This window comes from Narcine bancroftii, chromosome 1 (genome assembly GCF_036971445.1).
Source record: "Narcine bancroftii isolate sNarBan1 chromosome 1, sNarBan1.hap1, whole genome shotgun sequence".
Lineage (NCBI taxonomy): Eukaryota > Metazoa > Chordata > Chondrichthyes > Torpediniformes > Narcinidae > Narcine > Narcine bancroftii.
The window spans coordinates 107,257,003-107,284,197 of NC_091469.1; the positions used below are offsets into that span (position 1 = coordinate 107,257,003).

The window sequence follows — 27,195 nt, forward strand, 5'->3', positions numbered from 1 at the left end:
CTTGATCCCTTCATCAAGGTATGAGCAAAATGCAGACAGACATCTGAATAAAAAGGTGGGGGGGTGTGGGGAGAGTCAGGTTGAGGAACACAGACAAGAGGTAATAGATGGATAAGGGAGGGCACAACAGCAAATGGGGAGGGGGAATAACTCTGTGAATAGAGAGGGAATGGGGTAGTGAGCTGGAGGAAATGAGACACAAGGATAGGGTAGAGAGGGAGAATGGGAAGTAGTCTAGCAGAAACAAGAGAAGTTAATATTAATGCCATTCAGTTGGAGAGCACCCGGATGGAAAATTAGAAATTAGATGTTGCTCCTCCAATTTATCGGTGACCCTGGTTTGGCAGTGCATAAGGCCACGGCCAGAGATGTGGCTTGGGAGCGGGGCACAGTATTAAAATGGTTGGCCACTGGGAGATCCCTGTCATTGATGCAGTATATATCCATGACCTTATGCACTGCCAAACTGGATGCATTAACATTTTCTTCTCCTGTTTCTGCGAGACCATTCCCCATCTTACCCTTTGTCGTCTTTCCTCCAGCTCTCCATTCACAGAGCCATCTCCCCTTCCCCTGTTTTATCTTGTGCCCTCCCTCCCTTATCCATCTAATACCTCCTACCTGTGGGCCTGAGCTCCTCCCCCTGCCCTTGCATCCCACTATTTTAATCAGGCACCTACCTATTTTAGTCATACCTTGATGAAGGCCTCAAGTCCAAAACTTTGGTTATGTATCTTTATCTTTGCTGCATAAAGTAGCCGTTTGATCTGCTGAGTTTCTCCAGCACCATTTTTACATCAAGTTAAAAGAACTATTTCATTAATTAAAAGCTGAGCCACTCTTATTTTTGGAGACACAAGATAATGTAGATGCTGGTATCTGAAACCAAACACAATCTGCTGGAGGAACTCAGTGGTTTGAGCAGCATCTGTTGAAGAGAAAGAATGATCGATTTTTTGAGATGGAGCTCTTTATTGATGATAAGAAAATGGTATTGAGAAGCCAGTATAAGAAGGACTGGGTGAGAGAGGTGGGATGAGGCCCCATGTGGAATTGGTGAACCGGGGGAGAGACAAAACATGATGGACAGAGGCACTGATTTGGCAGGAGGCAGACAAAGGGGAAGAAAGATATGAATAACCAAGGGGTCAGATGGAGGAGGATGAGTCGCACAGAGGGGGTGTGAGTGATTGGACACAAAGGCTGGCAGTGCTGTGATCTGATGAGAGACAGTGAGAAGATGGTGTAGAGAGAGGCTGGATGAAATGAAGTGGGAGGGAGAAGAAAGCAAAGATACCAGTGGGGAGATGGGGTGGGGGGGTGGGTGGGTGGGTTATGTAACCAAAGAGAAGGGGGGATGAGAATAGGGGAGAGTGAGTGGGAAAGGGGACAACACAAGGAGGAGAGAATGGGGAAGAACAAAAGTGTAAGAGAGAGTGGTGAGGGAGGAGGAGTAAAATTGTTATTCTTCCCGCAGCTGCCAGAAAGCATTAGGTTCTTCTCTGTACTGGGGGTCATGAAGAGGTGGGTGGGGAGCGACAAGACAATCACGGAGGGAATGATCCCTACAGAAGGTAGTGGGGAGAGAGATATGTCTGGTGGTGGGGTCAAGTTACAGCTGATAGAATTGATGGAGGATGATGTGCTGGATGTGGGGGCTGGTGGGAAGAAAGGTGAGGACAGTGGGTCACTGCCAAACCAGGGTCACACACAAATTTGGGGAAGAACCCCATCTCGGCAGTCTCCAACCGAACAGCATTAATATTAACGTCTCCAATTTCCATTATTCCCCCCTCACCTATGTATTTTTATTTCCCTATCCCTCTGTCTCCTTTCCGTCAGCTCCTCACCCTCTCCTATCAGAGAGCCAACTTCTCCCCTATCACCTCAGAATTTTCTCTTCTACCCTTCCACCTGAATCCACCTGTGACCATTTGCGTGTGCTCCTTTACATGCCCATTCCTCCCTCCTCTTCTCTCCTCCTTCCCCTTCCCAATCTTTTTATGCCTGCTTTTACTTACACCTGATGAAGGGCCCAGGCCCAAGCATTGGTTATCCTTTACTTCCTATGGATGCTGCATGACCAGCTGAGTTTGTCCAGCATGTTTATGTATTGCTCTGAACTCCAGCACCTGCAAACTTTCCTGATTAACTACCATAGATGCCTCCACCTTTGTACCAGTCTGGAGCCCATATTTAAATCGGTGACTGGGGTTTCAGTCCAGTGCTGATCACCCCTCAAAATGCACTTAGTATTTAATAATTCCATCAAAGCTCTTTCTGTTATATTGGTGACTGCATTGGGGCTACTTCCTGCACCCATGCAAAACTTTGCCACCAACCTCCACCCCACTCTGAAATTCACTCAGACCATTTCTGACACTTCTCTCCCCTTTCTATATCTCTGTGACTCCAACTCAGGATACAAGCTGCCCATTGACATTTACTATAGCCCTGCTGACTCCCACAACTACCTCAACTGCACCTCCTTCCACCTGTTCTCCTGTCAGGATGCTGTCCCTCGCTCCCAGTTTCTCCACCTTCGTCGCGTCTGCTCTCAGTATGAGGCCTTCCATTCCAGTGTATCTGGAGTGTCCTCCTTTGCCAGGAAATGCTGCTTCCACTTTCCACTAGGTGTTTTGTGCCATCTCCCACATTTCCTCCATCTCTCCCTCTCTCTCCATACAGAACAGAGAGGGGGTTCCTTGTTCTCACCCTTCACCCCCACCAACCTCCATCATTTCCATTAGGTGCAACTAGGCCCCACCACCAGACACATCTCTCCTTCCCCACCACTTTCTGCCTTCTCCAATGATCGCTGCACTTGCTCCTAAACCTTCCCCCTCACCTCCATCCAGGGTCCCAAACAGCCCTTCTCCATGAAGCAAACATTTAGTAGTACTTCCTCCAACCTCATCAATTGCATTCGATGCTCCTGGTGTGGCCTCCTTGATATCAGTGAGACCATTTGATGCCCATTTCACAGAGCACCTACCCTCTGTCCACAATGACCATCTTAAGCTCTCAGATACTGCTATTCCCACCCCAACTTGTCTGTCCTGGGCCTTCTCCACTGCAACCATAATCCTGATCAATTTGATGCATCTCCTCATTCAGGCAAGAATGGCTTTGATCATAGTTGACTGCACAACTATTTCCTCTCACCACCATTCCGGGCCCTAAACAGACCTTCCAAGTGAAGCAACATGTTACTTGTGAATTGTAGGAGTCGTCTACTACATCTGGTTCTCCCACTGTGGAAACATAGAAGAGGTTGGCTATAAACTGGGAGATTGTTTTGTTAAGCATCTTTGTTCTGTCTACTGCAACATCAAGGACCTCAATTTCAATTCCACACACTACTACTGCCACACCAACGTGTCTCTCCGTAGCCTTGTACTGTTAAACAGAGGCCACCTCCAAATTGGAGGAACAACACTTCATATTGCATCTGGGCATTCTCCAACTAGATGGCATTGACATCAACTTCTTCAGTTTCTATTAGATCCCCCTCCCAGAACTCTATCTTTTTCCCTATCCCTGTCTCCTTTCCTCCAGCTCCCCATCACATTTCCTTCCCTCTCCTATCAGAGGACTATGCCCCCCACCATCACTTCTCAGCTTTATTCTCTTCTACCTTCCATCTGTATCCACCTATGACCTCTTGCCTGTTAGCCTGAGCTCCTCGCTCTGCTCCTTTCTCCCTCCTCTTCTTCCCCCACTTTTTTTATACAGGAATGTTTCCATATTCCAAAAAAAGACCCAAAATGTTGGTTACATTTTACTTCTTGTTAGTTGCTCATAATAGACTCCAGAGTGTTTAATTAGTCAAGAATTCTTCCTGGTTTTTGAGGATTAACAATGTATCTTTGAACTCAGCAGATCTCGCAGCATCCATAGGAGGTAAAGATATGTAACGAATGTTTTGGGCCTGAGGCGTACTTCAAGGTGTGAGTAAAAAGCAGGCAGGAGTCTGAATTAAAAGAAAGGGCAGGGGAGGAGTGCAGACCACAGACAAAGGTGTTATTGGATATGTATGGGACACAGGAGAGAGGAAAAGTGAGAATTGTTTGGGGTAGGAGGCAGGGGATTTTTCTCTGAGGCAGCAGAGCTGGGGAAAGAAAAAAGAAGGAAAAGGGAAGGGAGAGAGAGAGCATTCGTTAGAGGAAAGGAGACATATGAATAAATGGGGAGTGGGTGGGGCTAATTGAAACTGGAGAAGTCGAGGTAATGCCATCCAGTTGGAGAGTGCCCAGATGGAATACAAGGTATTGTCCCTCCAATTCGTGGCTAGTGTTAGTCTGGCATTGCATGGAACCTCGGACAGGCACGACAGGAACTGGGAAGACTGGAATCAAATTTAGAAGGTGCTGACAGCTACTGCAGTGAAATATATTGCCTGGGCGAGTTCAGCCTGCTAGTTAGAGAATGAAGATTAAACTCCACTAACTGGCTGGGAGATGTCTGTTTCAATGAGGCAAGATCAATGAGGTAATGTTAGAGGCACTGACAGCTGAGAGCTCTGCAAGATTTTCACTTTTGGCAGAGAACCAAGGAAGAGAATTGAAACAGCTGTAACACCTGGAAGCTCCCTTGTGATCTGGATCCAACTCATGCCATCACCTTTCAGGAGCTCCAGTCATCATCAATTATATTGCTAGCCCATTTCCACATTCTTCCTACTGAGTACTTTAATCATTCTAGGCCATGACCTCTTCATGAAGTGAAACACGTAAGTCTGCAGACACTGTGATTGTAATAAAAACACAGAAATGCTGGTGGATCTCCGCAGTTCTTGCAACATCCATAGGAGGTAAAGATATATAACTGACATTTCAGGCCTGAGCCCTTCTTCAAGGTATGACTAAAAAGCAGGCAGCCATCTGTATTTAGAGAAAGGGCAAGAGGGAGGAGTACAGAACAACAGACAAAAGGCAATATGGATGGGACATGGGAGAGAGGAAAGGTGAGAACTGACTGGAGGATGGGGGTTGTTTGGGGGTCTGTGGAAGCAAAACTAGGGGAAAGGAGACAGGGAAAGGGGAAGAGAGGGAGAGAGAGACAGCTAGAGGAAAGAAAACAGAGAAAGATGGGGAGGGAGAGTGGGTCTAACAGAAACTGGACAAGTTGATGTTTATACCATCTAGTTGTAAGGTGCCCAGATGAAATATGAGGTATTGTTCATTCAATTTGTGGGTGGTCTCAGTCTGGCAGTGCATGAGACTATGGACTGATATGTCAGGACCTTTTATTGCCAAGTAGATTGTATTCAAATTGCTAAAATAAAAGCTTCAAAAATCCAGATCAAGAGAACCAATTGAAATCAGGGTAGGTTGCTCTTCTGAGTGACATAGCACTGAAACAGCCCTGTTTGTCACACAATGTCCAGAAGTCCACCAAGTACCAGTCTAGAATGATCCCTTTTCACCAAGGTACTGGCTGAGGGGTGGGGGGGAGTGTGGTAGAATACAAGGGAAGGGAGGATATGGTTCACTTTTATTAATGATGGTTAGGCAACAGGCTGGGATATTGAGGTATTCTGGCCACCTCAATGGATGGAGGAGGTGATAGAGATTGGCAAAGGGTGTGACTCCACTGGAGTTGCCTAGGATGGAGGATTGCAGTTCTGGGGAGAGATGGAGAGGCTAAGTTTCTTTTCTTGGTGGAGGAGGCTGAGGAGGGGGTCTGAGAGGATCTAACAAAGCAAGGAGGGACGTTGATAGAGTTGAAAGTGAAAATCGATGTCAGAGGGCATGGAACCTGGGAGAACTCAATGGTCAATTATCAAAAGCCTTAAAATTCATGCAAGTTCATCAGCCACAGGGCTCCTAAAATCTCTCCCCTTGCTTTCTATAGCAGCCTAGGATACATCTCTTCAGGTGCTGAGGATTTATCCCCCTTCAGGAGATCTAATACTTCCTCGAGAATTTTGTGGTGCCAATATTAAATATATTCATTGAAGATTAAACACTAAAGACGTGATCTTGACTGGAGAAAGTATAGAGAATGAAGCCAAACACAATCTGCTGGAGGAACTCAGCAGGTCAAGTAGCATCCATGGGAGAAAAACATGGTAAAAGTTTCAAGCCAAAATATCAACCATTCTGTCTCTCCCGTGGATGCTGCTCGAGCCACTGTGTTGCTCCAGCAGATTGTGCTTGCCTTCAAGTTTCAAGAATCTGCAGTCTCCAGAGTGTCGCATGGAAGGTAAAGCGATTAGGGATAAAGCATTACTGTTTAATTGTCTCATTGCAATCACTCTGAGGGTAAGAAGAAAGGTGTGGTCACCATTTGAGGACCTGAGCAAGAGGATTTAAGTCTGCACGGCCTAGCACAACTTGCAAACAAAAAGGGTTTTAATCCTACACAGGGTCACCTTTTAGAAACTATCCAGTCTAGTTTAAAAAGCATGTAGCAAACAAAGCAAAATGTAGGAAACAATAGCTGGTCAAAGGGAAGATATCTTGCATCATTTCAACAGTCAAACCAAAACACATTCACATATTTTTCTTTTCAAAACTTAATGTCGCTAAAGAGAAGGTTTATGCAAATAATTTATAATTTTAAATTGTTGTTTTGAATTTCGACATACTGCACGGTAACAGGCCCTTCCAACCCACTAGCCCATGCCGCCCAAATACACCAATAGGCCTACAATCCCCATACATTTTGAAGGGTGGGAGGAAACCAGAGCACCCAGAGGAAACCCATGCAGACATGGGCAGAACATACAAACACCTTATAGACAGCGACGGATTCATAACTGGGTCACTGACACTGTAGGATGGGGTGATGTGGAGGTGTAAATAATGCTTAACACATTTTCCTCTGGTTTAGATAATAATATAACTATGTTTTTAATATTGTGACCACATATGATGTATGTTTTACAAATATGAAAAATAAGCAATAATTTTACCCTGGACCATATAATAATGATAATTCTTGACGTTATAACAGCATGAGGTGATGCTATAATGGATCCAGTACTGTGTAGTAAACCTGGTCAAGTGACTGACGTGCAGGTGGGGGAACATTTTGGTGACAACTCCCTGACTTTTTAGGATAGCTATGGACAAGGATAGGAGAAGACAAAATGGTAAAATGTATAAATTAGGGAAGGACTTATTCCGATGGGAAGAGGCATGAACCGGGGAGTGTAAATTTGGAACAGATGTTCTCGGGGAAAAGGACAGAAGTAATACGAAGGGTATTTAGGGACTACTTACGTGGGGATCTGGATAGGTTTGTCCCCACTGAGACATGGAAAAGATGGTAGGATAATGGAATGATGGTTGACAAAAGAGGTGAGACAGCCAATTAAGAGGTTTAAGAAGAAAAATTAGGAAAGGCTTTTGAGAATTATATAGTAGCCAGGAAAGAACCTAAGAAAGCACTTAGGAGAGCTGGAAGGGGACACAAGAAGGCCTTAGCAAGTAGGATTAAGGAAAACGCTAACATGTTCTATGTGAACGTGAAGAACAGAAGGATGACGAGTGAAGGTAGACCACTTAAGGAGTAAAGAGGGAATGCATGCCTAGAGTCAGAGGAGGTAGGGGAGTTCTTAAATGAATGAATTGCTTCAGTGTTCACAAGAGAGAGAGAAAGTCCTTACTCAATGTGAGGTCAGTGCAGAACAGGCTAATGTGATGGTGCATGTTGAGATTAATAATGGATCTTCTCAAATATATTTGGATTGATAAGACCCCAGAAACAAACGAGATATACCCTAGGTTACCATAAGATGTGAAGGAAGAGATTGCTGGGGTGTTACCGATGATCTTTGCAACCTATCTGGCCACAGGGAGATTGGAGAATGGCAAATATAGTTCCCTTGTTTAAAGAAGGTAACAGGGAAAATCCTGGGAATTATAGACCAGTGACTAAAAGACAGAATGCAGAGATGGGAGGAGAAAGCAGATGGAGTTCAATCTGGATAAGTGTGAGGTGATGCATTTTGAAAGTATGGAGATGGAGTACATAGTTAATGGGAAGATTCTTCACTATGTAGGAAAACAGGGGACCTTGGCATCCAAATCCATAGATCTTTCAAGGTGGCTGTGCAGGTTGACAGGGTAGTTAAGAAGGCTGATGGTATGCTTCATTATTCAGGGGATTGAGTTCAAGAGTCATGAGGTAATGTTGCAGCTCCATAAAACTCTGGTTGGACCACACTTGGAATATTGTGTTTAGTTCTGGTCACCTCATTACAGCAAGGATGTGGAAGCTTCGGAGAGGGTGCAGAAAAGATTTACCAAGATGTTGCCTGCATTGGAGAATGTGTCTTATGAGACAAGGTTAACAGAGCTAGGGCATTTCTCTTTGGATCGAAGGAGGACAATGCTAGGGACTTAGTAGAGGTCTCCAAGATTACGAGAGGTACAGATAGGGTGGACAGCCAGCACCTTTCTTCCAGGGCGGGTGTAGCAAACACCAGAAGACATGTGTATAAGGTGAGGGGAGGAAAATTTAAGGGAGACGTCAGGGATAATTTTTTTTTTACACAGAGTGTGGTGGGTGCCTGGAATGTGTTGCCAGGGGTAGTGGTGGAAGCTGGTACAATAGGAACATTTAAAAGACTCTTAGACAGGTACATAAATGTAAGGAAATTGAAGGTTATGGGTGTGTGGTAGGGAAGGTTCAGCTTGTTGAGTAGGTATATATGGTTTGGCACAATATCGAGGGCCGAAGGTCGTGTACTGTGGGGTAATGTTTTATGTTCTACTTTCTAAAGCATTTGATCAACTTACTTGGAATTCCTGACACTAGTTTCAGTGGTCTCAGCACTCGGACTGCCCTCAAGGTCCGCAAATCAAAGTCTGTCCCGACAGTGGCTAAAATCCTGCACAAAAACAACAATCACATTATTAAGGTGAGGGGAGGTAAGTTCAGGGGAGATGTCAGAGTTACATTTTTTACACAGAGCGGGAGGTGCCTAGAATGTATTACCGGAGGTGGTGGTGGAGGCTAGAACAGGGACTTTAAAAAGACTTAGACAAGCACATGGATGTAAGTAAAATAGAGGGTTATGGGTGTGAGGGGTGGAAGGGTTAGATTGTTGTTGAGTGCGTTTACATAGGTCAGCACAACACCATGGGCTGAAGGGTCTGCACTGTGCTGTAACCCTGTAGGTTCACCACACATGAAAACAGAGGTTCAGCTGGTTGCAATGATCCAGTGTACTCAGACCTTGCTTCACTAGTGGACATAGGAGTAGGGGGCAGGCAAGTTTCAGCTCCTTCCTACACCTCTGAAAGGATTTTGGTTTTCTTTTGTTGGTAATTCAATAATTACCAGATATTTTTATAATTTTACATGTTACTAGTTTACGGAATCAGTAATATTTATCTTTGCCGAGTCACCGTAGACCTCCAATAACAAACTCTTGGACCTCCAATGCTCCATAGGTTTAGAAATACTGCGAAGGACAATAACAGCAACAGCCACGTTCAGGTTTGCTAAAATTAGGGTGGATTGTTCTTATAATCTTCTTGCATTTAAAAAAAACAAGACCAAATTTCTAAACCAATCTTTGACCTTTGTTGAATCGCTGCAAGTTGACTGGCATAGTTTTGTATGGGCAGTCATCATCTGCACAAGGGTGTACCTGACTGCTGTACTCAAGAACCTTGAGAGAGCAGAGAAGGAGACCCATGGGAGGAGGAAGAGAGCAGTAAGCAACCCGGCCTTGTAGCACAGTTCACAAAGGGTGATCATCAGCACATCTGAAGGCTTTCTTCATCAACCTGACACGAGATTAATATTAGCAAACCAATGTAAAATCAGCAGATCGCACTGAGGAACTGGTCATCACCAGCCTGGTGCCACACACTCCCTGTGAAGTCAACTACATCATTGTTCCCCAGAAACCTCACCTACATGGTGCATAAATCTGCTTGTGATTCTCAGTAAGTAATTCGATGCTCTTGCCTTTCTCCATTCTAATACGCTGGTGTGTTCAGAACATTTGCAATTACACTAAAATAACCGATTTTCAACTGTTTATAGAAAGAGTTTATTGTCATGAACATGTCTCAAAATTTGTTGCTTTGCAGCAGGATCATAGGGGCAAATATTGTCGTAAATCACATTTAAAAATAGTGATGAATAGTGCAAAAGAAGAGAAAGCAAGGTAGCACCTGGGGTTCATTGAGTGTTTAGAAATCTGATGGCAGAGGGAGAAAAGCTGTTTCTGTACCATTGGATGCTTGTCTTCAGCTCTTGTATCTCCTTCCTGATGGTAGCAGAGAGAAGAAGGAATGACCTGGGGATGGGGGTCCTTGTTGATAGAGGCTGCTTTCTTGAGACGCCACCTCTTTTAGATGTCTTCAATGGAGTGAACATTGATAAACATGATGGTGCTGGCCAAGATCACAGTTCTCAGTAGTCTTTTCCTGTCCTATCTATTTGCACTTCATACCAGACAGTGATGCAACCAGTCAGAATGCTTTCCACAGTACACCTGTATAAATTTGTAAGAGACTTAATGACATACCAAATTTCTCCAAACTCCTCAGGAAGTATAGCTGCTGGTGAGCCTTCTTAGTCAGCATGGCTTTGTGAAAGGAAGGTCATGGCTCACAAAAGGAATTAACAAAAGAAATTGATGAAGGTAGGGCAATAGATGTGGTCTACGTGGATTTTACCAAGGCATTTGGCAAGGTCCCCTATGAGAGACTCATCCAGAAAGTCATGAGGCATGGGATCAGAGGAACCTTGGATGTGTGGATAACAAATTGACTTGCAGGAAGAAAGCAGAGAGTAGTAGTGGAATGAAATATTCTGCCTGGAGGTCAGATACTAGTGGAGTGCTGCAAGGATCTGTTCTGGGACCCCTGCTCTTTGTGATTTTGTGACCTCAATGAAGAGGCAGAAGGAAGGATCAGTAAGTTTGCGGATGACATGAAGGTTGGAGGAGTTGCGGATGGAGCTGAAGATTGTCAAAGGTTACTGGAGGATAGAGACAGGATGCAGAGTTGGGAAGAAAAGTGGCAGCTGGAGTTCAATCTGGTTAAGTGTGAGGTGATGCATTTTGGAAGGAGAAACCAAAAGGCTGAGTACAGGGTTAATGGTCAGTTTCTTAAAAATGTGGACGAACAGAGGGACCTTGGGATCCAAATCCATACATCCCTCAAGGTTGTTGCACAGGTTGATAAGATAGTTAAGAAGGCCTATGGGAGTAAAGAGGTCATGTTGCAGCTCTACAAATCTCTGCTAAGACTACACATAGAGTATTGTGTGCAGTTCTGGTCACATCATTATAGGAAGGATGTGGAAGCTATGGAGAGGGTGCAAAAGAGATTTACCAGGATGTTGCCTGGATTGGGAAACAAGTCTTATGAGGCAAGGTTAGCAGAGCTGGAACATTTCTCTTTGGAGCGTAGAAGGATGAGAGGAGACTTGATAGAGGTCCACAAGATTATGAGAGGCATAGATAGGGTGGACACCCAGCACCCTGTTTCCCAGCGCAGGAATAGCAAACACCAGAGGACATGAGTACAAAGTTAAAGGAGGGAAGTTCAGGGGAGACATCAGGGGTAAGTTTTATTACAGAGAGTTGTGCATGCTTGGAATGCAAGGGATGGTGGTGGAGGCTGAAACATTAGGAGTATTTAAGAGACTCTTAGATAGGCACATGGATGAAAGAAAAATAGAGGGTTATGGAGTAGGGTAGGTTTGGTACTTTTTTCAAGGAATATATGGGTCAGCATAACATTGAGGGCCAAAGGGCTTGTACTGTGCTGTAGTGTTCTATGTTCAATATTTGATTCGACATGGAGACCCCAGGATAAATCTTCAGAGATGTTGACACCCAGGAATTTGAACTTCTTAACCCTTTCTACTGCTAATCACCCAATAAGGACTGGTTTGCATTATCCAATTTCCCCCCCCCTGAAGTCCATAATCAGCTCCTTAGTTTTGCTAATGGTGAGTGCAAAGTTATTCTTGTTACACCATTCACAAGTGATCTATTTCACTCCTATACACTTCATCATTGCCATTTGATGTGCCTAGCCATACAGTCACGGGTGTAGAGGAAGTACGGAAGTGTCAACGCTCAGGGCAAGAAATAAACTCCAGAGGGTTGTTAACTCGGGCTGTGACATCACAGACATCAGACTTCACTCCATCGAGGACATCTACATGAGGCGGAGTCTTAAGAAAACAGCCTCTATCCTCAAAGACCCCCCACCACCCAGCCCATGCCCCCTTCACTCTGCTACCATCAGGAGAAAGTTATAGGACCTCAAAGACGAGCACTCAGCGGCACAGGGGCAGCTTCTTCCCCACTGCCATCACATTCCTGAATGATCAATGAATAAAGACCCTGCCTTACTTTGACTTTTCGTGCACTATTTTTCTTTATTGTTGTAAGTTGGTTTATATGAATGCTTGCACTGTGATGTTGCCACAAAACAAATTTTCTGACTTGTTCCTGTCAATAAATTCTGATTCTTATTGTGACTCTTTCATTCATCATGACTCATCATTAAATTCCTTCTTGTGATGAAGATGGCTTATATTTGTGCACTGATTCCCTTTGCCAAAGGGAACATCCCCAGAGTACATATCTTTCCCCATCTCTCGGATGAGGTATTTCAAGAGCAATTCTCACACTCACAGCCCAAATGGTTGTTTTTTTTTCAATTTCCAAAAGGCAAAAATAGTCTTTTAAATAATAGCATTGGGAATATATGATTTGGGTAGAAATCCTGTTGTGTAAAAATGATTTGAACTTGATGGAGAGGTGATTGATAATGTAAAATGAAGTGGTTACCTCCATTAGTCATAACACCTATGATAATTTGTGCTCTAAGTGCCACTTTTTGAAATGTAATGCTGAATGAGATGAAGGGAATATTGAATCACAAGGCACATGGGCTTTTGTGTCCCTGACCTGCATATCTCCACTGACAGTCTGACGTGGAAGGACCTTTCACTGGGTTCCACAAAGCTGGGACATCTGAACCTAGCAATGAAGTCCAGCACAGGATATGAATCCCATTTCACTTCACCAGAGACTTCCAACCTAAAGATTGGGAATTGGAATGAGAAAAGTCACCTGCGTGGTTTTGTTTCGACTACGGGGTTTGGTGGATTCAGGCAGAGTGGACTTGTAGGCTGGAAGGGACTGTTACCTTGTTGTCTCTCAAAGATTAAATATACATTTTATTCATTTATTTCAAACAGCCATTCTCGACAGGGGCTGTGGCATATTTAAGAGGGGAGGGGCACCGACTAAATTCATAATTTTTTTTGTTTTTTAAAGTTGTCCGTTGCAGAGAAATATGGATGAAATGAACTCATTACTTCACAGGGAAGGGGGCCCATGAACGTTTAGCAGAACCCTAAGAGAGTCATAGCCTAAAAAAGGTTGAGAATAGTTGATTAACAACTATTAACCTATTAACTATTAATTCAAATTAACCTACCGACCCCGTATGTTTTGAAAGGATGGAGGAAATTGGAGAACCCAGAGCAAACCCCACGCTGGTCACGGGGAAAATGTACAATCTCCCTACAAATAGTGGGGGATTTGAATCCGGGTCGCTGGTGCTGTAATAGTATTGTACTAACTGCAACGCTAATTGTGACATCTTTTATTTTCTAATAGAGAAAATAATCATTCAGAAACTCTCATCCTCACCATCTCCCTCTCCACTCCATGCAATGTATTGTCTCGTACATTTCCATGTACCTGTATTACCCTTTCAGCCCCTCACCCACACCAATGGTGAATTAACCAATCAACCCACTTGTCTCTGGGATATGGTAATATGCCATTGCAGACATCTATGTGATGCACTGTTTCAGGAAGGCAGCTAACATCATCACCCTTCTCACTACTAGCTTCAGGCAGAAGGTACAGAAGCCTGAAGACCAGCATCTCTAAGTTCAAGGACAGTTTCTTATCAACAGTTATCAAGTTCTTGAACTTCCCCTTGTTATCGCTCCCTTTGTAATTACCTCTGTGACCACAAGAAATGCTCCACTTGGACTCACCCCTAATCTGTCACCACCATTTGAGGCCCTAAACAAGGGTCATCTACTGCATCCGGTGCTCCCTTTGTGGGCTCCTCTACATCGGAAAGACTGGACACAGACTGGGAGACCATTTCATTAAACACCTTCTCTCTGAATGCTGCAATAACAGATACCTCCCAGTGGCCAACCATTTTAATTCCACATACTATTGCCACGCTGCCATGCCTGCCATGGACTTGTGCACTGTCTAACCGAGACTACCTGCAATTTAGAGGAACAACATCTAATATTCTGTCTGGGCACTCTCCAACTAGACACACTGACATCAACCTCCAATTTCTGTTAAACCTCCTCACCTGTCTCTCTTTTCATATCCCTCCGTATCCTTTCCATCAACTCCCCACCCCTTTCTCTTCAGAATTCAGATTTATTTCCAGAGTATATACATGACATCACATACTCTGAGATTCTTCTGCCTGTGGGTGAGGCAGAATTACCACTGACTAGTAGTCCAAAAAAAACTGTACACAACGAATACATGCAAACAAATAAAGAACTGAAAACAGATAATGAATGTAAACAAACTGCTTGCACAATACAGAGAGAATTTTTAAAATCAATAAAATGCACAAGAGTCCTTAAATAAGTCCCTGATTGAATTTGTTGTTGAGGGCTCTTATGGTGGAGGGGCAGCACCTGTTTCTGAACCTGGTGGTGTGAGTCTTGTGGCACCAATACCACTTTCTTGATGTTAGCAGCGAGAATAGAGCATGTGCTGGGTGGTGAAGGTCTTTGATGATTGTTACTTCTCTCTGACAGCAGTGTTCCCTATAGATATTCTTGATAGTGGGGAAGGTTTTGCCTATGATGTCCTGGGCTGTGTCCACTACCTTTTGGAGGACTTTACATTCAGAGGTATTTACCTCCCCATACCAGACCAGATTCAGCCAGTCAGCACACTTTCCATCACACCTCTGTTGAAATTTTCCAGGGTTGCTGGTGTCATACTAAACCTCCGCAAACTTCTGAGGAAGTAGAGGCACTGACGTGTTTTCTTTTTTTGTGGCCTTCGTCGGACATGGTCAACCATGTGTACTGTTCCTCTGGTATTAACCAGTAACTGCTGTTTCCCAAGTTTGTTCGATGCTATAAAGTGAAGTCAGGGGTCAAGCCAGGGCAGAGTTGATATGGAGATCTGCCCATTACCCATGCAGTGGGACCCCCCACCTCTCCATGCTAACGGAAGGCCCAAAGGAACGACAAAGCTTAATACAGTTTGGTGCCAGCAGCATCACAGGAGTTCTCGTGCCAGTGCTGGGTACAGCAGTTTGTTGCCTTCGGGATTCCGGCTCTAGATTTTTCCTCAAGGTTTACTCCCAAAGCCTTTCCCGTGAGCAGGAAGCATAAGGCAGTGGAGGTTTTAAATCGGAGCTGGGGATGAGTTACCATCCGTGGTTAGCAAGCCCCATCTGCATGAAGCAACTGGTTTCAAGGCGTCAGTGGCCCACCTTTTCCTCTTCTCCTGTCAGTGGGAACAACTCTGCCAGGCATAGGAACTATGCTACATGTAAAGGCCAGGAATTAGATTTGGTTGTCAGAGGCAGTTTGAGCCACATGCCACAAAGAGCATTTGAGCTGTAGTGGCAGCTCGTTCCCACTACCACCCCTCGGCTATGACAACCTTTAGCATGAACATTGCTGTGAATATTTATGATCTATCATATGCATTTATTGTCTCTTTTAATTTAATTCAATTAATTACTCAAAGATTCTCTTTAAATGTATTACATTTTACATTTAGACACAGTAAATGGCCCTTTTGGCCCACAAGCCTATGTCACCCAATTACACCCAATTGAAGGGTGGGAGGAAACCAGAAGACCCAGGGGAAACCCACGCAGACATGAGGAGAACATACAAATTCCTTACAAACAGCACTAGATTTGAACCCGATCACTGCCATTGTAAAGAGCTGGGGTAACTGCTAGGCCAACCGTGCCGCACCAAACAGGTAATATTTACAATTACCTCTTTAGCTACAGCAAATAAGGATTTTGGAGCAAATGTAGATTGTACAATGTGCATGACAATAAACTAGTCACCATGTCCAAAGCACACGGGAGTAATTTTTTATTTGTAATCTAGGTAAGAAAATAAAGCTGGAGCTGCTGCAATGTCCACACTCTCGCTGATTCAGACCCAGGGTAGCAGAGAACCCAGACACAGCACTGTTCTGAAGGGTTCATCTGCCTGGTCCTAATGCTGGCAGCTTTGTACAGGCTTTAAAGGAGACAATGGTGTTTTTAAACTAATATCCTGAAACTGCAGCGATTTGTGTCCAAGATGATGGTGCCTGTGCTTGGCAGCAGCCACAAGCAGTTGCAGACTCTTTGGAACAGTGGACTGGCATAGGACACCAAAAACTGAGCAATCACCCCCACTGAGAAGGAGAAGAGGAAGAGACGACCCTAAGGATGGTGACCTCGGCGGCAGACTATCGAGCAGCTCAGAAGCTGAGGGACCCACACAGGCTGTTGGTGACTTATGGTCAGGGAGCTACACATGCACAAGCTGTGAGCTACTGGAGAGTGGCTCATGGGACCAGACATCGGAATCAGGAGTCAAGAGGGTGCTGAGGGCAACAAGGATTCCTGAAGAGCCTCGGGTGCTGAAGGCTTCCAGATCATGTTGGAGTTTTAGATTTATCAGGCTCTTCTGGTCCACAAGGAGTCTCTGTGGCTGCAGGAGTTCTGGAGGCAAATCCACAGATGCCAAATGACTCTGAAGGGACTCCCTTTTGCTTCTTTTTTTCTCGTATGTTAAGAGGCTCCAGGCAACACTAATGACAACTTTTTGTCTGCCTTATGACAGGCAAAAGTTAAAGCTGATCATGTATGTAACATTTTTAATGTAATGTTACATGACAATAAAAGGAATATTGAACCTTTTAATGGTAGTCGGATTGATTTATTGATCCTGGTAACTGAAAAATACCTGACTGCTAAAATAGACCTTAGGGAGGGGACAGCAATCTAATAGGACTGAATCCAAGTTCCTAAGAGTGCAATGGTGCTGGAGAACCTCTTCAGGTAATACAGGGTCAATAGAAAATAAAGGATAACAAATGTTTCAAGCCTGAGTCCTTCATCAAGGTATGAGCAAAAAGCAGGTGGGGGGGGGAGGAGGGGAGGAAGGAAGGGAGGGGGAAAGAGGACAGGCTGATAGGTAAGAAGTCATAGGAGGATATGGCTGGGAGGGTAAAAGCAAAAAAAAATTGAGACATCAGATGGATGGATTAGCCCTCTAAATGGAGAAGGAAGAGGGTAGGGAGCTAGAGGAAACAGAGGGATAAGAAAAGAGACAAAAAGAGAGTTTAATGGAAACTGGAGATATATGGATGATATGTTCAATGCGAAAGCTGGTGGGGTGGTTGATGAGGATAAGGGGAATCCTTTCCTTGTGTGTGGGGAGGAAGGGGCCAGGGCAGATGTGCAGGTAATGGCGAAGTTGCGGATAAGCATTGAGTTGATGGCAGTAGAGGGGAAGATACATCGTTCCCCCCACACCCTGCCTCCACTCATCACCCCCTCCCCATCTCCATGCCTCTCCTCCTCCCCACGTCTGCCCCACTCCCTCTCCACTTATCACTCCCCCATTTCACCTGTCCCCACTCATCACCCCTCCACCTCTCTCCCCACCTGACCATTTGCTAATCATCCCCTCCTCACCTGCATCCACCTATCTATCCCTGCCTGACCATGCAGTGTGGAAACACATTTCTGACATTCAGCCCTGACAGACATGGTGACCCATAAGACTTTGAACTCCAATCTGGCATTCAATGGAACCAGCATTGGCAGTTCACCTCATGGATGTAACCATGCTGCCTGTTCCAGACTCAGCACCATGAAGAAATCCTCCTCGGTACCCTCATGGTTATAACATTCGGGCTCACATCAGTCACACTAAACCTATCGGCTCCATAGTTACTTGGAGTTTCATTGTTTAAATCACTTGGGTTCTCTTCCTTTGAAGAGAAACAAACTTTCTCAAATAATAAAATCAACAAAAAAAGAATTCTGCTGATATAAAACAAATACTGAATGCCATTGTTAAACTGGATTTGGTAATTGTGTTAGCGTTAAGCTGAGCTTCATATAACATCCATAGTCTTCATGAATTGAATCGACTTTTCACCTGCAATGATAATTGAAAAGTTATGTGTTCTGTAGAATTTTGCTATGAGCAGTACAGGAGAGACTTCACATTACAAGCTCCATCTCCCATTCCCACAGGAGAGCCTTCATGTTATGAAACTTGTCCCCCATTCCCACATAGATGAGAACCTTCATCTTATGAGTTGTATCCCCCATTCCTACGACAGGAAAGCCTTCACATTACAAACTATATGCCCTTTTCCCGGATACAAGAGGGCCTTCACATTACGAGCTGTACCCTCCAGTTCCCATCTATGTGGAGAGTCTTCATGTTACGAGCCCAATCTCCCATTGCCACAGAACAAGGTATCCCTTTATTGCTGAGCATGTTGTCTCCCCTACTGCCTGCATCTGTGAAAGAGCTTTGTAACCATTTCCCTCTTTCTTTCTTTTCCCCAGCTCATTGCACATTTAACACCTTCAAGTGTTATTCTTTTTTCAGAATTATTATTGAACCTGCTCCATTATCCTTTAGAAGAGTACAACCTTACACATTCATTAATTTCCTCATCTATCACCAGCATTTTTTTAACCAGTGAAGGAGATAAATGGATGATTTAGAATGTTCTGTAGCAGACCGCCCATTAGGTGTTGTTTTATAACCTGCACTAAGGATAGGAGCGAGGGAAATGGCTGCTATAACATCTGGGCAGGGTTGATCAGTGGTCCCTTGAGGCAGAGAATTACTCTTCATTCTCCTGAAAACCTTACACTGAGTGAAATTAATTAGAATTGAGTGCCAATATCTCTTCTATCTTAAGCCTCTAAAAGCAATAGGCAACAGTATTCTTCAAGCTCCTCCAAACACGAACCACATTTGTACAGAGAAAGGGATCCAGAGACTCTCCTTGACTCATGAGCTGCTCCTCACTAAATGAGGATCTTTTCACAGCTGAATCCTGGCACAAGGTTCCTCAATCACACATTAATCCTGAAATGCTCCTGCCTTCCTGGCATTGAAGGTTGCTCCTTCTTCTCTTCTCCTTGCACACACAGACCCATAACACATGCCCTCAATCCAGGTTAGAGCTGCTAATTACAGTCCACAGCAGCACCAGATGTGGCACATGACCCAACAGTCACTTCATTGGGAACGCGGGAATAAGTTTCATGAGCTTCCCAAGGACAATGAGACTGTTGAACAATGCAAAGAATTGCCAAGCACTCCAAGACTCGACTATTTATTAAACAATATTTACCTATTTATATATGTGCACATGCAGAACGTGTTGGATATGTATCATTTGTCTATATGTGTGCTAGGTTTGGTTGTGTGTTTGCACTGTTTTTGTACCGAAGACCGGAGAATGACTTTTTGTCGGGTTGTACCTGTACATCAGATGATAATAAACTTGAACTTGATAATAATGCACTCACATAACTGGTGCACCCAATGCTCCCCAATGGCAAGGAATTTACTAGATCCCAAGATCGTGTTCTATGGCGAGATAGAGGTGCACCAAAGAGATCGTGCATCTTGGCGCCTCACAGTTCGGCAGGCAGCAACCTCCTTTGAAGAAGACTGCAGAGCCCACCTCACTGACAAAAGACAAAGGAGGAAAAACCCAACACCCAACCCCAACCAACCAATTTTCCCTTGCAACCGCTGCAACCGTGCCCGCCTGTCCCGCATCGGACTTGTCAGTCACCAACGAGCCTGCAGCAGACGTGGACATACCCCTCCGTAAATCTTCGTCCGCGAAGCCAAGCCAAAGGAGATAGATATATATGGTTTCCCTGCTCCAAATAAAGTTCTTCTGAGCTTGAAGCTGATAAGTGGTTCTTTCTCAAAGTTCAAGTTACCAGCCAGAATCTCCATGGAAAATTTAACTTGGAAATATCATACGCGAGGGTTACAACTCCCAAATTTTAAATGTTACTATTGGGCACCCCAGAAGAAATTTGTTTCTTCTCTCTTTGACAGAAGAGACAAGCCTTCATGGGTGAAAATTGAACTGCACAAAGTCAGAGAGAGAGGAGCAGAAGATTTTATATACAAATGGGATACTAAATTTATTTCTGGTGGAAAGGAAGCACCATTAATAAAGCATATTTTGAACATTTGGCACAATTGAACAATTTAATTGGATCAAAAAGAAAAATAACTCCAAAAATGCCCTTGATTCAAAACAGATCAATTCCTTTAACAATGGATAATAAAATTCTACATACATGATCCTATAAAGGGATCAGATATGAAGAAGATTGTTATGTACAATTAATGTCCTTTGAACAGTTAAAAAAAATAAAAACAATATTCATAATAAATACAATCTTCTGCTACTTTCAATTAAGAGCTTTTTTCAGAGGAGCATTAGGGACCAACCATGATTTTACCAGAGTGCAGTGAAAAGGAGATTATGATTCGAAAGGGGAAGACAAATAAATTCACATCAGTAATGTATTCTCTTCTTCAATCGGGTACTCCTAAATGGGGTTATATAAATCAAAATGAAGATGGGATTCAGACTTGGATATTAGTATTAATGATAAGACCTGGTCTGATTTATGTCAGGACTTCATGGCTAATACAATTAATGTAAGATATAGACTGGTGCAATATAATATTTTGCATCAGCTATATCTTACTCCACAAAAATTGCATAAATTAAATTCTAATATATCAGATATATGTTTAGATACAGGGAAGAAACAGGTACCTTTTTACATTCTACCTGGTCATGTTCTAAAATGAAACCCTTTTAGGAAAATTTAAGGATTTTATTAAATCAGATTATTGGTGAACAATTGCCACAAAGTCCAGAATTGTTTCTCCTAGGAAATATTGTGGACATAAGACCTAAAATGAGGCTGTCTAAGTACCATTTAGAATTTCTTGAAGTTTCATTGGCTGTGGCCAGGAAATGTATTGCGGGCACTTGGAAGTCTGACTCCCTTCTGGACACAGCCCGAAGGAATGCAGAAATGCATAGTTGTGTTCCCCTGGAGAAAATTACCACAAGTAAGAAATATAGTTTTGCAGGTATGGCAGCCATATTTGCCCAATGCAGGGTTAAATATCTGATATATTTATTCTGTTTTCGAGTTTTTTACATCTCTGTTCTTTCCCTTATTCAAGATCCAGACAAGAAAAAGGATTAGACTTTCTGGAGTGGATTCCAGATCCCGATAGCTCCTCCTTCTTTCTTTTTTTTTCCTTTTTCTTCATTCACTTTCTCTTTCTGTTCTATTTACTACTTTCCTTCTTTATCATGGGTTTTTATTTAGGGGGCAGGAGGGATAGGGCTATTTGGAATCATGGACAACCTGTATCAATGATTCTTTCTTTTTTTCACTTTATGTATTTATAATGATTAATTCTTGATATTTGTTTGATCGGAAAATTAAAATAAAATATTCAAAAAAAGGTAGATGTTACCACATATTTTTAGCGACAAGGTGAACTGGTTTTGTGGAAGCGTCGATCTGTTTTGAACTGGAGCTGTGCATTTAGATGGTTCACTTGGCATTATCAGTGAATTTGTGGAAGGAAATGTGGATTAGCTGGAATATGAAGAAAGGTTGGGACACTTTTTCTGTGCTGGTGGAATTACTGAAGAGGCTAGTAAGCGCTCTATTCTCCTAAATGTGTTGGGGGGGGGGGGAAAAAACTTACAAGTTGATAAGGAACTTAGCCACATCACAGAACCCACCACCCCACCCCCTCCACCTCACTCTTTTGTTCGATGCTTGCCGGCATTTTCTCATACTTTGACGGAGGGCTCAAGCCCAAAATATTGGTTATGTATTTTTACCTTTGCCACATAAAGGACACTATTCCTGGACTGTGCTTTTTTAAAATCCTTGAGCAATGGTACTAAAGTCATGCGAAACAACCACCTGTTACTGCATTTGGATCCCACACATCCTGGTATATTCTGTTCCACTGTGTCTAGTGACCAAAGATAAATTTCCTACCCCGGTGTGTCCATCACAGTAGAAGGATGAACTTCTCCCCCCCCACCCCCCAAGCAGTGTTAAAATCATCCCGAACAAACCCATGTGCCTTGTGATTCGCTATTCCCTTCATCTCATGCAGCATTACATTTCACAAAGTGGCACTTAGAGCACAAATTATAAGAGGTGTTATGACTAATGGAGGTTACCACTTCATCTTACATTATCAATCATCTCACCATCAAGTTCAAATCATTTTACACAACAGGATTTCTACCCAAATCATATATTCCCAATGCTATTATTTAAATGATTACTTTTGCCTTTTGGAATTTAAAAAAAGCAACCAAATCTCTTGGGCTGTGGATGTGAGAATTGCCCTTGAAATATCTCATCCGAGAGATGGGGAAAGGTATGTACACTGGGGACATCAATGGGCTTGTTCCTCCTGGCAAAGGGAATCAGTGCACGAAGAAAAGCCATCTTCTTCATTTACATTTTGCACTGTATTTTGTCTTTTAAACAGCGTATTCTTAATGGAGGTGCATTAATCAGGTATTGGAAGAGTCTGAGTCAACCAGAAAATTTGCATATCCAGCATCTGCGGTCCCTGTAATTGCCAGATAATGGGGATTCGGGAGTCATAATGAATTAAAGACTCACGATGAAAATCAGAATCAGAATTTATTGTCACGAACAAGTCATGAAATTTCGTTGTTTTGCCACAGAGTCAGAGTGTAAACTTTTATATAAACGACCTTTTGAAAATAAATAAAAATAGTGCACTAAGGCCGTGTCTTTGGTTCATTGATCATTCAGGAATCTGATGGCAGTGGGGAAGAAGCTGTCCTTGTGCCGCTTGTGCTAGGCTCTTGTACCTTTTTTCCAATGATAGTAGAGTGAAGAGCCCAAGGCTGGGTTATAGGGGTCCTTGAGGATAGAGGCTGCTTTCTTAAGACTCTGCCTCATGTAGATGTCCTTGATGGAGTGACGTCTGAGGTCTGTGATGTCACAGGCTGAGTTAACAACCCTCTGGAGTTTTTTCTTGACCTAAGCATTGGCACCTCTGTACTAGTGATGCAACCAGCCAGAATTATCTCCACAGTACACCTGTAGAACTTTCCAAGAGTCTTCACTGATATACCGAATCTCCTCAAACACTTCACAATTTATAGCCACTGGCGAGCTTTCTTCATGATTACATCAACAAAGAGGCTCCAGGACAGATCCTTGGGGATGTTGATACACAGGAATTGATTTTCTGGGCCCTCTCCATTACTGAGCCCTCGATGAAAATGAGGTCATGTTCTCTTGACTTCCTCCTGAAGTCCAGAATCATCTCCTTGGTTTTGTTGATGTTGAGTACAAGGTTGTCAGCATGTCACCACTCAATGAGTTGATCTATCTCCCTCCTATACACGTCCTGATTGACATTTGTGTTTCTGCTGACGACCATGATATCACTGGCAAATATGTACTCGCATTTATACTCAACTATTCATGTTATTTTCTTTATGGCTCAATGCTCTTTACAGCCAATATAATAATCTGCAGGTCTCCAATACCTGAATAGCAAGCTCCCATAGAACAGGCGAAGACTTGAAAAGCCAGGTGGCTCGATTCTCTTGTGCCCATTTGTGATAAAAGATACTTTTTTGTTTGGTGATGATGTAGTTCAGTTACATTCATGTGTCCCTTTAAACTTTCACCTGTCCATCTTTCCACCTTCTATCCACACCTTTCTTCCAATATTCCCTCCTGGCACTACCTGCCCTTCTCTTCTTCCCCAACATTCACCCTCCCCTCCCCACACCTGGATTCATCTTCAACCACCCCTCCCCACACCTGGATCCACCTTCACCTGCCCCTCCCCACACCCAGATCCACCTTTACTTGCCCCTCCTCACACCTAGATCCACTTTCACCCTCTCCTTCCCGCTAATGTTCTCCTTAAACCTTTCACCTTTCGCCCTTAACCCATGTCCTCTAGTTCTTGTCTCACCTAACCTCAATGAAAAAAAACCTGCTTGCATTTACTTTATCTGTACCCATCATAATTTTGTATATCTCAACCAAATTTCCCCTCATTCTCCGACACACCAGAAATAAAATTCAAACCTATTTAACCTTTCCTTGTAACTCAGTTCCTCAAGTCCTGGCAACATCACTGTAAATTGTCTCTGCACTCTTTCAATTTTATTGATATCTTTCCTCTGGTTAGGTGACCAAGCAGCACACAATACTCCCAAATTTGTCCTCACCAATGTCTCATACAACTTCACCATTTCATTCCAGCTCCTATACTCAACAATTTGATTGATGAAGCCCAATATCCAAAAAGTTCTCTAATGACCCTATCCACCATTTTGAGAGGTTTATGAAATTATTATCCCTTTTTAAATTAATTTGATGTACACTATTATATAGTTGTTTATTTTCTCTTTATGAGGATACTATTCATCTGCAGCGACTAGGAATTTTTGTGCAAGTGTTCATTGTACAATGTACAGTAAAATCCCCATTATCTGGCAATTACGGGGATCGTGGATGCCAGATATGCGAAATTTTCTAGTTGACTGAGACTCACTCTTCCAATGCCTAATTGATACACCTCCATTAAGAAAACAGTTTAAAATTAAAATACAGTGCAAAATGTAAACTAATTTGAAAAAAAAATCAGCATTATAGTCTTTAAATTAGGTAAATTTCACTTTAAGCAAGTAATTTACATAAATTCAAGCCCTGGTCACTGGTTCTGTAACAATTGGCACAAATTGAACAATTTAATTGGATCAAAAAGAAAAATAGTTCCAAAAATGCCCTTGATTCAAAACAGATCAATTCCTTTAACAATGGATAATAAAATTCTACATACATGATCCTATAAAGGGATCAGATGTGTAGAAGATTGTTATGTACAAGGGCAATTAATGTCCTTTGAACAGTTAAAAAAAATAAAAACAATATTCATAATAAATACAATCTTCTGATTCTTTCAATTAAGAGCTTTTTTCAGAGGTGCATTTGGGACCGACCATGATTTTACCAGAGTGCAGTGAAAAGGAGATTATGATTCGAAAGGGGAAGACAAAGAAATTCACATCAGTAATGTATTCTCTTCTTCAATCGGGTACTTCTAAACGGGGTTATATAAATCAAAATGAAAATGGGAATCATTTGCACTAGCCACAACATTCACCATGCCACCGTCATAATTAACTCCCTCCCCCAAGTAAGGTAAAACCTTACTAATATATTTAATACAAATAAAGACTCTTACTAGGCAGGGACAGGAAGACAGTTTGGGAGAGTCGCCCCAAAGACAACTCCCACCCTGGGCACCGCCATTTTATTCCAACGCAACTTTATTGAAACTTTATCACCTTCCCTGCACTAACAACCCGACTCCCCTCCATACAAGTGCCATAGTTAGGCCTTTAGCGCATCTTCCTTGCGTTGACAACCAGGCTTACTTCAACGCAAGTTTCCCGGTCAGGCCCTCGGCACACCTTCCTCATACTGACAACCCAACTCACCTCCATGCAAGTGGTGACAGTGAAAAGGTTGTGCGTGCATTGATGGGCATTGCTAGTTCAGTTGGGCAAACCTGCGTGTGTCCAATCAAGTTTCAGAGAGAAACACGATAGGCTGCAGATGCTGTGAAATGCTGGAGAAACCCAGCTGCTTTTGTTCAGCATCTATAGGATCTTTTTGACAAAGATATATTGCTGACATTTTAGGCACAAGCCCTTCTTCAAGAAAAGATCAGCACTCCTCCATGGGGTCTTACTTATTTGATTCTATTTATTTATTTATTTCCTTTTATTTTTGCCAGTTGTTTGAGTTTCTGGTTGATTGAATTCCAGATAATGGGTATTTTACTCTTTATGACATTAAAGTTTCTCTCTCTTACCTGAAAGCTATACACTCCAGTATTTGACATTTCTTCTTGGGAAAGGAGACTATATCTACGCCTTTGACAACTTGACAAACTTCTTTCGGGTCTCCCCTCAGCCTCTGAAGCTCTGGAGAAAACAATCCAAGTTCGTCCAACCTCTCCTTATAGCCAAAACTCTGTAATCCAGGCAGCACCCTGGATTTCTATAGGTGTACCATGGAGAACATCACTGTCTGATATGCAGGTGCTAATGCACAAGACAGGAAAAAGCTACAGAGGGTTGTAAACTCAGCCAGAACCATTAAGGACATATTTAAGATATGGTGTGTCAAGAAAGCAGCTTCTATCATCAAGGACCCTCACCACCCAAGCCAGGCCCTCTTCTCACGGCTGCCATCAGAGATGAGGTACAGGAACATGAAGACGCATACCCAATATTACAAAAACAGCTTCTTCCTCTCTGCCTTCAGATTTCTGGATGGACAATATCTCACTTTTTTTTATTTGCACTAATTTTTAAAAAAATCTTGTATTTACGGAATTGTAATTGTTAGGAATTTTTCACTTGTAATGCACAATACTGCTGTCACTAAACAACAAATTTCATTATCACAATAAACCTGCTCTGATTCTGAACCTCTTCTACATCCTTCCCAAAGCTTACACATCTTTCCTGTAATGGGGTGATCAGAACCAAATGTGACCAAAACAAAGTTTTATACTGCTGCAACATGACTTCCCAACTGTTGTCTCAGCTCCACGATGGACAGAGGTAAGTGTGCTCTACCTTCTTTACCAACCTGTCCACTTGAGCTGCCATCCTCATAGAGTTCTGATTCTCACCTCAACACCCCTTTGTACATCAATGTCCCCGAGGAAATTGCTATTTACTGTGTACTCTAAGATTTGACATCGCAGAGTGAATCACTTCACACTTGCCCAGATTAAATTCCACCTGCATTTCTCCGCCCATATTTCCAATTTGTCTGCATTCCTCTAATCTTTGATGACCTCATTCAGTCTTCTGCAAATTTACCTACCAGTTCATCCAAATCATTTATTTATACATCTCAAACAAGGGAGCCCAGTACAGATTCTTGCTGAACACCACTAATCACAGACCTCTTGACAGAGAAACAGCCCTCCATCTCTACCCTTTATGGCTAAACAAATTATTAATCCAATGATCTGTAGTTC

The 27,195-nt window shown here is 42.9% G+C and overlaps 1 protein-coding gene across 1 annotated transcript in view; it reads right to left on the reverse strand.

The window, feature by feature from the left end:
- Window positions 1–27,195, reverse strand: part of LOC138762259 (probable voltage-dependent N-type calcium channel subunit alpha-1B) — a 927,445-nt gene that overhangs the window by 537,247 nt on the left and 363,003 nt on the right. The window contains exon 6 of the mRNA XM_069935943.1: window positions 8,751–8,842. Within this exon, the coding sequence (XP_069792044.1) occupies window positions 8,751–8,842 (92 nt within the window). The remainder of the gene's footprint in view (window positions 1–8,750; window positions 8,843–27,195) is intronic.